General features: G+C 50.9%; 1 protein-coding gene across 2 annotated transcripts in view; it reads left to right on the top strand.

Annotated features, from left to right (window-relative positions):
* Nucleotides 1-1204: 1204 nt before the first annotated feature.
* SHISA6 (shisa family member 6) overlaps nt 1205-13962 on the top strand; it is a 245594-nt gene continuing 232836 nt past the window's right edge. For both annotated transcript variants that reach the window (XR_005107700.1, XM_037409331.1), the window contains exon 1: nt 1205-1912. Coding sequence is in view for 1 of the 2 variants with exons in the window: in XM_037409331.1 (XP_037265228.1) it covers nt 1236-1912 (677 nt within the window). In the remaining variant the exon portion in view is untranslated. The remainder of the gene's footprint in view (nt 1913-13962) is intronic.

Here is a 13962-nt window from a genome sequence, read left to right as displayed (position 1 = left end):
TCTACATAGCCCTCAAATATCCATAGGGACCATATTCCCTGCACACATTGATCCATAAACTCATGCACACACCAAACACATGTTATAGGAACAACACCCAGGACACAGACTACTAGGGACCATACAGATCACAGATCTCCAGCCATCACAGCCCCCGCATGCCCCTGTGGGCACTGCTGTCCCATGCACAGCTGTAGGGGCTGCACAGACAGCTGACCCAGTGGGACCACGTGCCATGTCCATCCCCATAAGGACCGCATCCCCATGGACACCACCTCCTCACCTACCCCTGTAAGGACCACATCCCCACGGACACTGCATCCCCACAGACACCACATCCTCACCTCCTTAAGGACCACATCCCCACGGACACTGCATCCCCACGGACACCACCTCCTCACCTACCCCTGTAAGGACCACATCCCCACGGACACTGCATCCCCATGAACACCACACATCGCCGGACACCGCATCCTCACCCCCCACCCCGGACAGGTACAGGGGCCATACATCACGCACCCCACCAGGGACCACGCCCCCCGCACGCGCCCGTGGGGCCCCTTCCCACGCGCGGCCGGGGCCGGCGTCAGCACCCCGAGCGCTGCGGGCAGCCGGGGCCGGGACGCGCTGTCCCGGGCGGGCCGGGGGGCGGCGGGGGGCGCCGGCCCGGCGCGCTGGCGGAGCAGCGGCCCCGCGTGTGCTGACGCCGGCCCGGAGTGATGTCAGGAGCGGCCCGGCAGCGGTGGGCGGGCCTACCCCGGAGCGCCCGGCGCGGCGCGGCTCGGCTCGGCTGCCCGCCCCTCTCCGTGCCCGGCTCCGCGCCGCTCCGCCCCCGCCCCCGCGAGGAGCGCGGGCAGCCCGCCGGCTCCGCGGCCCCGCTGCAGTCCCGCTCCGGCATGGTAAGGCCGTGGGCGGGGGGCGGGCGGGGGCGGGCCGGGGTGCCCGGGGCGCGGCACGCTCTGACCCTCTCCCCGTCTCTCGCAGCCCCTCGCCGGAGCAGCACCGGCCGGCTCGGGACCCCGCCGCCTCGAGCCCCGCGCCGCCGGGCTCCGCCGCTCGCTGCGCGCCGGCATGAAGCGCCCGGCGCCGGGCAGCCGCCGCTGAGGAGCCGCGCGGCAGCAGCGGGACCCCCCGCGCCCCCCCATGGGGCAGCGCCGCGGCCGCTGAGCCCCCCCGCCGCCCGCCCGCCGCCCCCCACCCCGCGCCGCGCCCCGCGGCCCCCGCCTGGCCCCGCCATGGGGCCGCGGCACCTGCTGCTGCCGCTGCTCCTGCTCTCCCTGCAGCTCCTGGCCCTGCTGCTGGCCGCGCAGGCGGCCGGCCCCCCCCGCGCCAAGGGCAACCGGACCCAGGGGGCGGTGGCGCCGCGGCGGACCCCCAAGCCGGGCAAGGAGCTCCTCAACCAGACGCTGGCGGGCCCGGGGGCTGCCGCCCCCACGGCGCTGCCCGGGCGCGGCAAGGGCGCGGGGGGCGGCAGGACGCCCCCCGGCGGCGGGGGCGGCGGCGGGGGCTCGGCCCCGGCGCACGAGACGTGCTGGGGGTACTACGACGTGAGCGGGCAGTGGGACAAGGAGTTCGAGTGCAACAACAGCCTCACGGGCTTCCGCTACTGCTGCGGCACCTGCTTCTACCGCTTCTGCTGCAACAAGCGCGCCGAGAAGCTCAACCAGAGCCTGTGCCGCAACTACAAGAGCCCCGAGTGGGCCCACCCCACCACCGCCAGCGGCGCGCTGCCCGCCGACGGCAGCAACGGCGCCGACGGGGACGCCAACAAGTACGACCCGGACAAGGACAGCACCAACGCCACCGTCTACATCTCGTGCGGGGCCATCGCCTTCGTGCTCATCGCCGGTGTCTTCGCCAAGGTGGCCTACGACAAGGCGCGGCGCCCGCCCCGGGAGATGAACATACACAGGTGCGGTCCTCCCCCTGCTTCCAACATCCCTTCTGTCTAGGGACACCCTCCTCTCCGAAGGTTCCTCTTTTGCACTGCCTCTCCCAGTCTTTCCCCTTTGCATCGTCTGTCCAAGGGTGTCCCCATTGCGTTACCCACCTAAGGGGTCCTCCTTTCAACCACCCATCCAAGCGTTTCCCGTTTGCGCAATGTCCAAGCATTTCCCCATTGCATGACCCCTGCAAGAATTCCACGTTTGAACTGGCTGTCCCAAGTGTCCCCTTTTGCACCACTGTCTGACGGTTCCCCACTGCCCAGCCTGTCCAAGGAGTCCCCCTTGAAGTACCTATTTGAGTCCTTATCCTCTGCGCTGGCTGACTATGAGTTTCCCCCCTTGCATCTCCAAGTATTTCACCTTTACGATGGCTGTCTAAGGGCTCCCCTTTTGCGCCACCTGTGCAGCTGATCTTCCATTGTGCTGTCATTTCGAGGGGTCCCCCCTTGAACGCCTCGCCCGAGGGTTTTCTCCATTGCGAGGGCTGTCCGAGATTTCCCTCTTTGCACCACCTTTCCAAGGCTTTTCCCTTCCCACCCTCCAGCCAGGAGTTCCTCCCTTGCACGGGCCCTCCAGGGACAACCCCACCGCTCGGAGCGTCCCTCCCGCCCCGCCACCCGTCTAGGGACCCGCTCAGCCCTCCCACCCTGGGGGCAGCACCGCGGGACCTCTCCCCTTACTCCTCGCAGCACCCCTCCGCGGCGCGGCCCCGCCTTCAGCACCGGCGCGGGGGACAGCTCCGCGCTGCCCGCCCTGCGCGCCCTGCCCGCGCTGCCCGCCCTGCGCGCCCTGCCCGCGCTGCCCTCCCTGCCCGCGCTGCCCGCGTTCCCGCTCCTGCCCGCGCCCCACGCCGGGGCTCCCGGACTCCCCGGTCTGCCCTAGACCCCCCGGCCCGGCCCGGCCCGCCCCGCCCACGCAGAAGTTTAGACTGAAGTGCCAAAGACATTGCTCTGCCTGCTCCTGGCGGGTGCCTTTGCCCTGGGCTCGCCAGAGGTGTTCGGGAGAGCGGCGGTGCCAGGCCGTGCTCTTTTTCTTTCCTTTTCTATTTCTTTTCCCCTCTAAATCCAGATAACTCAGGCTAGAAAGCTGTCCTTCCTAGGTGGCTGCTAGGGATGTAGTTTGGTATCCTTTTCACGGTGGTTTTACACATTGCTTAATAAGAGAGAACACTCTCGACATGTCAGAGAAAATCCCATTTAAAGGCAGAAGCTCAGGCTTCCGTAATGATTCTCCCCTCAGACAAATGCACGTACTCTCTCAGTTCGTATTTATTTTCTGGTGAAAAAGTCCCCCTAGATAGTGTGTGTACCTCTGTGAGGTTCCTATGCTTGAACATAAAAACTGGTGAGGAGCTTCTTTATAAGAACATTTGTGAGCATGAGTGGGGAAAGCCCATATCTCTAGCAGATAATGCTTAATGAAAATTATTTTGATAAATAAATTTTAATCAAAATAATTAAAATAACTGACCACATTTTTAAGGCTGAACTTCAATCGCAGGCAATAGAGTGTGATGGGAGAAATTTTAGCTTTTTACAAAGAAAAAGAGATGAGTGACGCAGTTTTTATTTGTTTGGGAAGATGTTTTTTATTTAGACTCCTGCCTTCGTAAGATGGCACACACAGGGGTGCTGGCTGGTGTGGACTACTGGGTCTTCAATGAGGACAAGTAACGCTGGCTTACACCCGCTGAGGGTCTGGCCCACATATTCAATCACAAACCCACCTGCCCCTTGTCTCTCCTTTTGCAAAAAAATAACTCCAGAGTGTTAAAAACATTGTAATATCTTTTAGGTCACTTGTGTCTGTACAGTAAAGGGTCCTGAAGGCAGCTTAGTCAGAAACTAGGTTCTTTGCGGTCTTTTCTTAACTAAGGGCTAGTTCCCCAACTGTACGGCTCTTTTGGCATCAAGGCAACTTTGTCTGGGCCTTATCTTCACACTAAATTTGAAAATCTGACTTGGATAACTGTATGTCACTTTTGCTCTAGCTCCAGTGGGCTACAGGGTTGGATCCTACACCCTTTGAAATCAGAGGCAGTGTTGGCAGACTTGTCTGTATTATTCTTGATGTTTTCATTCCTATGATGCTTGCGTTCCTTTATTTAGATAAGGTCTGGTAAAATGATTCACCTGTGTGTAGAAGTATGAATGGCAGATTGAGTGCTTGGAAAGCTTGACTTTCAGAACATTTTAAGGAAATGATTGACTTCTATAATGTGGTAGCTGGTAAAAGATTATACCTTTCAGAGCTATGTTACCTGAACTTGATCAAAATTGCACGATGGTTTAAATATTATGAAGTGCACCTCCAGCAGACAGGGTCTGCATCGGTCTGAGGAATAATGCTGCCAGCACTCCAGGCAGAATGTAAATTGGAGGAGTGGAATGGTTTGTCTTTGTCTCTGAGAACTGCTGCTGAGTAACAGGGAGGGAGAAAATCAGAATGTAGTCAGATATTTCTATCTGTTTGTGGTTGTGTCAATTGGAGTTAAGTGTAACATCCAGAATAATGCGCTGTAGTGATGACAAGTGCATTAGATCTCAGCATGTATCCCAGCAAAACCTCTGGGAAGAGCAAAACAGCAGTATAAACAGAAATTATTACACTGGGCTAGAAACAGCCCCTCGTGAACAGCATCCCCCATCCAGGGGAGATTAAGCAAGTCGTCCTTGAACTTCACCATAAGCAAAATCACACTTTACATTTTATTTCATCGTAAATGGTCGGTTAGCAGTACTGTGTATAGATGTTGTTTCTCTGCTAAGTTCTCACCCAGCTTTTACAGAAAACCCTCATTAACTCAGTTAGAACATTTTGATGGAGACAGGGCTCATTTGATGTCTTTTGATAAAAAGGAGGGTTTACAAATTCACAGGAGAATCGTCACTCTCATGTGAAATGAAAGGCTGTCTGTGCACTGAGATATGCATGTGCATTTAAGAGCTGGAAATCTGGTCTTGTTTTCAGATGCTGTTTTCAGGCACTACCACGTACCTTTAAAGAAGAGCCACTGCTGTGATTCTGGGCTGAGCAGTGACAGTAACTGATACTTAAGTTCGTTTCTAAGAGCAGTAAGTGGAAGTGCTTTGAAAAACATTAGCTAAAATATTCATATTTTACGGAAGCACTTGTAATGCTTTAAACTTAGCTGATTTTTTAATGATTATAGGATCTTTCAGCCTGACCATATATGACTGCCTCTTGTCTTGATCTTGCTTTGGAGTTACATAGCCAGAACTAATGCACGCTGGGCTCCAGGTAGAAACTGGGGCTGATTTCTGAGAGCTGTACCCTGCAAGGTTTTATCTGCTATTGCTCACTGACTGCATTTGTGAGGATCGTTTATTTTCATCAGTTTGTCAGGTTTTTTGGTTTGTTTTTTTTTTTTCCTCGAGCATTTCTTAAATGGGCAGAGTATTTGCTCTACTTTCAGTATGGCAATGAGTTAGGGAATCTTTGACAGTGAACAAGGAGTGTCAGCTGTTTGTTTTCAAAGCTGGGTATGTTTTTCTGTAGCAAGGAGTAGTGACCCAGAATATTCTCTTCCCCTGGCCATGACCCTAAATCCCCGTGCTACAGTAAGTAAATAATTCACTGCAGTTAGTATCACTCTATGACCCCCATTTAGCCCTCAGCAACAGTAACCATTGCACTCTCTGCCGAGTTAGGAATGCACAAATTGGAAACTGCTTATAGTTTGCAGCTAGGGTTTGAAACGTTACCAATTGCTTGCTGCATGGGCAGCCGAAGCCATTACTTGCAAGCCAGAGGGAGACAGTGGTACTGATGGCCCTGGGGCAGTGATGGAAGCCCAGCTGTTCTCATGTAGCTGCTGAGAAGCAGCACTGGGATTTTCCTCGGCAAACTAGCTCCATATCCTGCTAAAAGGCCATCTTCTGTATCTGTCCTTGCACGGAGCATGTCTGGTCAGTGTTTTGGCTTTTGAAAGGGAGAAGGGAAATCAGCACCTTCTGTTCCTAGTGCTTCTCATTGCCCTATTCTGAGGGCATCTTTGTTGCTACAAAGAGGAAAGATTTTTGTGTTACTGTTTTCTTTGGTCTCTGCTTTTGCATCCTCTGCTCTGTGAATAACAACAGAGACTGTTTTTATAAATGAACATCCTTTTCCCATGCAGAGTCCACAGTTAACTTGATCAATTTCTTGCCATTTTTACTCCGTGGCTCTGAATTTCAACAGGACTCAGAGGCAATGGTCGGTTTCTCCACAGATCCGGGAAGGCTGCATGCAGTTTTACATGATGCTAACTTAAAATGCAGGATGTTTTCTCTTCCTGCAGGCTGCATCTCACCACAGCTCTTGGGCCCTACGGTCGCTAGAGAGGTCTCTGGAGGGTAGCTAGTTTCAGCCCTCTTCGCTAAGGCTGGAGCCTGTGAAAACTACCTCTCTAGACTTAGTTTTTAAAAATGTGATCACAGCTGGCTCATTCAGCTCCGCTCTTCGCTGGTACGTGTTGCTTCAGCCAAACAGTCAAACTTCATATCTCCCCCAGGACAGAGAAAGCGCTATGAACACATGCCTGGTCATAGCGACTATACAGAAGATTTTCTTTCTTGGGTGCTGTCACTGCTTTCTTTCTCTTTGCACTGATTTGGGTTTATGCTGTGCTTCTTTTTACTCCACTCAGTCTCATTCATCGCACTCGTGCCTTTCATCTAGTCTTTGCCTTGCTTTGTAGTGTTTATTCCTGAGAGTTTCTGAGCCTCTACAGTGCCCTGTCCCTCTCACAGGCACAGAACACAGGTCCACAAACACGTGTCAGACTCGACTCAGGTAAAACAGAAAAAGGCACAATTGTGTGACCGCAGAGAAGTCACTGATGAGTAGTTCTGCTGTTTCAAACCAATACTGCACCTTAGTGTATTTGAGGTAACTCCTGTGCTGGGAGAAGATCTGAATCCTGTCCTGTTTGCATTGATGAATTGCCTATTCCCAGCTGGCCAGATCAAGGCAGAATTTATATTGGTATGCATGTACCTGTACAAAATATTTTCCCTTTTGCTTCACTTTACATGTACTGGGGAAGCTTCAGTCTGAAGCTCTGGTCACAGTTTGCACAGTTTGGTAACTGTTTTTTCCCCATGCTTTCCTCTCTGACTGTTTTATGAAGAGCCTGGGGCTTTGGGAAGAGCAGAGGCTGCCTGGCTGCAGACTTCCACTGGCTGCTTCTGAGTCTTCTCCTTTCTTTTTGAACTTCTCCCAGCAAGAGAGGCTAGTCTCAGAAACCGCGCTGCCTTACCAAATCATTTCAGTGTCTCTAATTCCCATTTATTTGGTATTTTTCTGCTTTTTGATTAACTTTTTCTATTGGTAACCCTCCATCATAAGGTGTCGAGGGAATCCAGGCTAGCTCTGAACTTCTGTATTTTTTAGCTTTGCAATCTTATATCCTTAACTAGCAGTTGATCTGTGGGTCTTTGGAGAGCAGATGCCTTTTAAAACTTTGTTTCACATAAGAAGATCTGAACCTTATCAGGAAAGTGAGATCATGGTGCTTTTTTGCTTGCCTTTGCCCCTACTCGCAGAGGCAATCTGTATTTCCTTAGATGTGTGCACTGTGTCGCATGGAGGTCTCAAATGTCTCATTACCCAGGCAGATAAGCCTGGGATTCTTTCACAATAAATACTTTGCTGTAGTTCAGCTCCTGCCTGAATCGCCTTTGTTGCAAGGACAGGGCTTGTCAGAGAAAGTACAGTTTTAGTCAATAAGTTTAAAGTCCCTTAATTTTGCTTACAACATAGGATTTGGTGCAAAAATAGGTATCTTGTGGATGAAACTTCTTTATGCTCTCATGAGCTTTTTGAAGTGCTGCATATCCACCAAGAGCTTAGTGCACGCAGATACGCAAGCACAAACAATAACAGACTAAAAAACTTACCAGCTGAGTTCTTAGCACAACTCCTACAGACTTTCATGCCTGTAAAATACCTAGCAAGACCTGCTATTTTTATTTTATCTCCTTCCCCGGATCACCGCCAGCGCTCAGTTCCTTCTCTGTACAGTACCACTGCCTCTGGTTCTCCCCAGCACTCCTGCCTTCTTTTCTGGGTGCATCTCTTTGGCAGCGTGTCCTTTTTGCTCTCTCAAGCAGAGAGGCATGCAGCCAGGTGGGCTCTGGGGCCCGAGCCTGAGAGGGAAGGTGGGTGCTGGAGGAGCAGTCCCGGTGGCACAGCCGGTGGCAGCCCACCGTCTGCCTTGCCACGAGCTCTGAGCCCGCAGCGATGCTGGGGGACGGGACTTCTGGGGGCAGCGGCTTCTTCGTGCCGCTCGCTGTCCCTAGGTAGCTCAATAATGGTTTAGAGGTAGATCCTGACCCTTGGTGCCCTGGCCACTTTCTGCTCAGTGTAACAGCTCTCTGCGAAGAAACATCCGTTGGAAAGATTTATTTTAACTTTTTAATCACAAAATCTTTACGTAACAGTATCTTTCTCTTTGGACCTGCTGTATCACTGTTCAAAGGAACTGGTATCACCTGTTGTGAGTTTAGTGACTATAGTAAATTTCTTGCCCACATCACATCAGTAGTAGGACACTTACTCGATTTGTACTTGTGCAAGATGTGCCGTCTAAGCACTGCTAGTATTTACTGCCCTTGATATATAGCCTAAAGAACCTGTCCCAAAGACAAGAGCTTTACTTCCCAGTTGCTGATTCTGCCGCATGTTATGAAGACAGGAGAGATGATGACTCACTGCAACAGTTGTTTTCTTGTCAATTTAACAGTGCAACACCTATACTACTTCTATTTCAGCTGAAACGTATTTTCCACATACATGCCTCCATACAGTGGGTGTGTGTCTGTGATGTAATTATGTCACCCATGTGTCAGTTTTGAGTTCACCAAGGAAAGTGAATCAGGAAAACTACCAGCCTCATTCTGCTGTCATGATCTGGGGTAACGATATGGTCCTCAGTACATTCGTAACCAGGCTTTCATTTAAATTTGTCATTAAAGCTGGACTAAATTCCAGGAGCTTCACGTATAATTCTTGTATTTAGCACAAAGATTTTTCAGAAGACATCTGACTTTTCCTTGTAGTACTTATTTTTAAGAAAGAATATTTCCTCACTTATGCTGGGTGCAGGTGCACAAATGCTTCACTCATGGAAGTTCTTACTCCATGGGTGCATTCACCTGTTCTTGTGTGTACATACATGCATCCACCACATGCCCGCTCAGGTTGCTGTGACAAACCACTTCCAGTGTTCCTCCCCAGAAGCCCTGCTCTGAAGCACCAGATGCTCTTGTTTCTGTCAGCTGCAGAGACCAGTTGTCCCTTTTGCTGACCTGGGACTGGTACATCTCCAGTACACCGCTGAGCCCTTGCACTTTCAGATACAAGAGCTACTTTGGCAGAGTCACTTCCATGTGAAGGAATCTGCCTCCCAGAAGGGTTTGCTGGCAGCAGCATCCCCGTGTTTCCCTCCGTGTACCAGTTTGCAGTGGTGTTTGCGTAACCAATTAAATCCCCATCCTTCTGGTAGTAAGATCAGAGCACCCTCAGAATGTGGCCAGACCCATGCCCTGAGGGTGATGCCGAGGAGGCAGCAGAGATGGGGAGAGCCGATGACAGGCAGTGTACCCTTGCCTTCTCATCTGCTGTTTCACAGCTAGCACAGGGGAATAACATGGGCAAGCAGTGCACAGCCTGCGGAAACTACAGCGTGGGAGCCCATCTCGTAGGGCAGCACAGACCCAGCTCAGTGGAAGGCAGCATGTAGCTCAGTGTGGCCAGCGTTGGAAACTTCACAAGGCACGCAGCAGGTCTGGGGACAGGCACTGAAGAAACCATGAATAATGCAGGGCTGTGCTCTGCGCGACTTGCTGGTGACTGAAATCTTCTCCCTTGGAGAGACTTGTCCCTTATAGGTGAGCTGGCTACATGGCTGGGGGAACCACCTCTCTCCGACGGCCTCTTTCTTTCCGGGTTAGTAAGAAAGCATAGGGGGATCTTTAACCTCTTTTTTTAAGGACTTGCCTTGAAATCCTGGCTGTGCTGAAGTTGGTTGGAGTTCTGCCACAAACTCTATCACAGCTATGCTTTTAGCAGGCTTTTAACTCAGCCAGACACTGCTCTTCTTACTGTACTCTGCCAGATCCATTTGGTCATTCCTTTTCCATTCTTCCCCAAATTCATAGGGACATTAAACAGGCAATTCTGTTTTCTATCACCCTGTGTGTGAAGTCTGCAAGACAGGGGATTTTCAGAAGGCAACTCAGTGAAGTTTTGCATGTGTACAACCTGTGCTACTGGAAGTAGTCAGCTCTTCCCATCGTTTTTTCATATCCAGCATCCTTAGACTTCTCTACTCCAGTCTTATTTCCCACAGGCCATATCCTGGCCTGCTGGGGCTGTCACCAAAGCTGCCCTTGTCTTCAGTAGAAGGAACACCTGTGCCCACACTTGTTACGAGCAATTAGTGTTGAAAATCTGTGGGTATCAGGAAAGCAGGACACTGCTTTCAAAAAAGACTGTGGTAAGGGATAACACTCCTCCAGCCTGCCATTACCTTGTTGGTAATTAAGACAGCAGGTTAAGTTTCTCAGCTGGGTTGGTAAGTGGGCAGGGTGTGCTGAAGCAAGCTGGTCCTTCACAACCCCTGCAACCTCATGCCTCAGAGCTCACGGCAGAGGCAAACACCGATGTGTCACAAACTCTCTTCTTAAACCAGACATTCCTCCCTGTTTCAGCTGCTCTTTGTCTTCCCAGGATCTGTGTTTTTTCTCTCCAGCCCAAGAGAGGAGGCTCATGTGTGGACTGGAGCTATCCCCATCAAATACAGTCCAGAAAGTCCTTGCCACCCCTGGGGCACTGACATGAATTCTACATTTCCACAGATAGGTCCTGAAAAAAACTGACAAATTACCAGGGATGGCTGGGATGCATTCCTTCAGGTGGATCTTCCTTGGCCAGTGAAGGGGGCACTAGACAGGGAAACTGGGCTCTGGTCCCAGCCCTGCCTCAAGCTCTCTCAGTGATATCAAGCAAATCCTTCCTCCTTCAGCCCACAAAGCACTGAAAAACAACAAATTTCTCCCCATGGGTGCAGGAGACAAGCAAATTACCGCACTGGAATGACTGAGGTCAGGAAGCTAAGGCACTGGAGGTGGCGATGGAGGTGTTTCACAGTGTGAAAGTTACTGTAGGAAAAGCCACTTACAAAAGTGGACCTGGAGCCCTCTCAGCCTGGGTCTGCTGTCAGTGACATGGCCTAGCCTGAAGAAAGCCCACTGGAGTCATTCCTTTAGTCTGGATCTAGGACTGGGATCAGCTCCCTGGTGGGGGTTCTCTCTGCTGGTTTTTGAGGCCATTTCTTTATCGTGCTTGGGGCTGGACCCTCCAGTGGGACAGCCTGGTTTGGCTACACGAAGTCTACAAAATCACAGAATTACTAAGGCTGGAGGCACCTCTGATCATCAACCAGTCCAGACTCCAGGCAGGGTCAGCTAGAGCAGGTTGCCCAGGACTGTGACCAGTTGGGGTTTAAATGTCACCAACGATGGAGACTCTCTGACCTGCTGATGCAGTGTTTCAGTGTTTGAACACTCTCAGTGTGGAAGAGCTTATTATTGTGCTTAAGTGGCATTTCCTGTATTTTAATTTGTGCCCATCGCCTTTTGTGCTGTCACTGAACACCACTGAGGAGGGCCTGGCTCCAGCAGCTTTACAGCCAGTTATCGATACACATCGATAAGATCCCCCTGAGCTTTTTGTTCTCTAGGCTGAGCAGTCCCAGCTGTCTCAGCCTCTCCCCCATATATGAGATGCTCCAAGCCCTTAAGCACTTTTGTGACCCTTCATCGAACCCAGTCCATGATGTGCACGAGGAGCCCAGCACTGGACACAGAACCCCAGATGTGTCTCACCAGGGCTACGTAGCCAGGAAGGATCATCTCCCTCAATCCTGGAGAATCACTACTGATGATTTACTTCCCCGTTGCACAAAGAAGTTCCCCTCTCCGCTCCCACAGCTCTGTGCTAGGACTGAGATGGATCCCCTCCACATACCTGCTGAACTTCATACTCTGCCTGGTCTTTACTGTGGTTTCTTCCTGTTTCCTCCATTTTATATCACTCCGCTCACTTTCTCCTTGTTCTCTTCTGGTTTTCTGCCACCCCCTGCCATTGCCTCTCTCACAGTTTGCTTTGTCTTCATTCTCTTTTCTCTTTAGCCAAGTCTGTTCATTTCATCTTTCAACACCAGGGCCCCAGCTGATGCCCAGCCTTGCTACCCTACTGCTTACATCCATCCCTTTTGGCCCTTTTGTATTTCCAACAAGACCTGGTTTGTTTGGTTGTTGGTTTTTGGGTTTTTTTTTTTCCCTTTTGAAAGCAGCCACAACTCCCTCTTTGAATCAGGGTCCTTGTGTTCATCCCACGGTGTTTCCTCCCAAAGTACTCACTTACTCCAGAGTGGCACGAGAGCCTTCCCTGCTGCCGTTCCTGAGAGCAGGACCTGACCTGCTCTGCCTTGGGAGGTCCTGCCATGTCAGACATCAGAAGGTTTTTCTCCCATGCTGCTAGTCCAGCACTGGTCTGGAACAACACCCCTGATGTCACCATGTCTATTCTAGGTGTACGTGGAAAGAAGCTTTAGTGTTCTTACGTAAATGACATTAATGAAAAAGCTGTCATAAAGCATTATCTCAGGAGACGATTGTACAGTTACACAACTCTGGCTACTCCATCCGCTGCCACAGGTAACACATTCCAGGGAGTGAGGTTTGTTTTCCTGAGATAAGAGATATGTCGTCACAGAAAGATTTCTGAAGTGTCTCAAAGCCTTGTGCAGGTGATTAGGATGCTGTTGACATCAGTGGGACTCATTGTACCCAGATGGCTGCACATGGAAGACCCAAATATTTCAAGTGCCTCTGTTACCCTGTTATTGAAGCTTTTGCAGTGGACACCTAGACAGCTGTACCCAAGAGTCTTATGCCGACCAAATCCTTCCTCACTTAAGTGACCGACCTTCCACCATCGTGGGACTCAGCCCGCTGTGCTTTATGGAAATAAACTGGATCACACACAACAATGTGATTGAATTGGCAAGGAACTAACCAGTTTGATCCAAGTTTGACTTGCTCCTCCACCTATAATGTTTTGTTCTGCTGGTGCTGAACCATCTTTTTTCTCTCTGTAGACATTAAAGAAGAGGTCAAAGAGTGAGCACTCAGGACACACAGTTTGGTTGGTTTAGGAGATCACACCTTCAGCATTACTGAGGTCACATTATTTCAGTCCTATACACTTAGGAGCTAGGTCTGCTTTTGCTAGTTATGTTCAGTTTAACTTGTGTGTAGTCTGACACAGCAGACATCACTTTCCTGAGTACCACCTGTGATTCCTTCATTTCATCTGAGTAACAGTCTCCTCCCTCCCAGGTGGCTGGCACCCCACTAGAAATCATTTCTTCACTCTGTTGTGACCAACTACCCACCTGCAGCAGCTCTTATTAAGATTCCTTCAAGATGAAAGACAAAGAAGGGGTTAAATTTGTTCTTATCACCTGAGTTGTATGGTTTTGTGTGGTAAGGATCAGTGAGTTCAGGTCCTGGCTGTAACCAAGGAACTACCAAGCACAGTTTTATAAGAAACTGTTCACGAACTGAAATATTGTTCTGGACACATGGTTTTGTCCTTAAGGAGGGTGGCAGGCTTGGAGTTCGGCTCTCAGGTAGATAATGACTGAGAGAATGAGGAACTTCTTACCACCTCCAGTCTTTCCAGAGTATATTCACTGACATTGCCTCACTTATTTTTAGTGAATTGAGGTAAACTGTCCATCCAGGAGGTAGGGAAACTATGTTCTTAGGACTGTACCAAACCCCATTCAAATGGTAATAATAGTAGGAGAAAGGACGACAGTATCAAGAGAAACAAGCTGACCTGCAGGGTAAGGTGGTTCTAGACTCAGAACTGTAGCAGAATTTGGGTTGGAAGGGACCTCTGGAGGTCCCTTGTCCTGCCACCTGCTTGAAGCAAGGCCAGC

Source organism: Falco rusticolus, chromosome 1, assembly GCF_015220075.1.
Source record: "Falco rusticolus isolate bFalRus1 chromosome 1, bFalRus1.pri, whole genome shotgun sequence".
NCBI lineage: Eukaryota > Metazoa > Chordata > Aves > Falconiformes > Falconidae > Falco > Falco rusticolus.
Note: the sequence above shows the minus strand (reverse complement) of the source record. Positions and strands in the feature narration are given on the sequence as shown.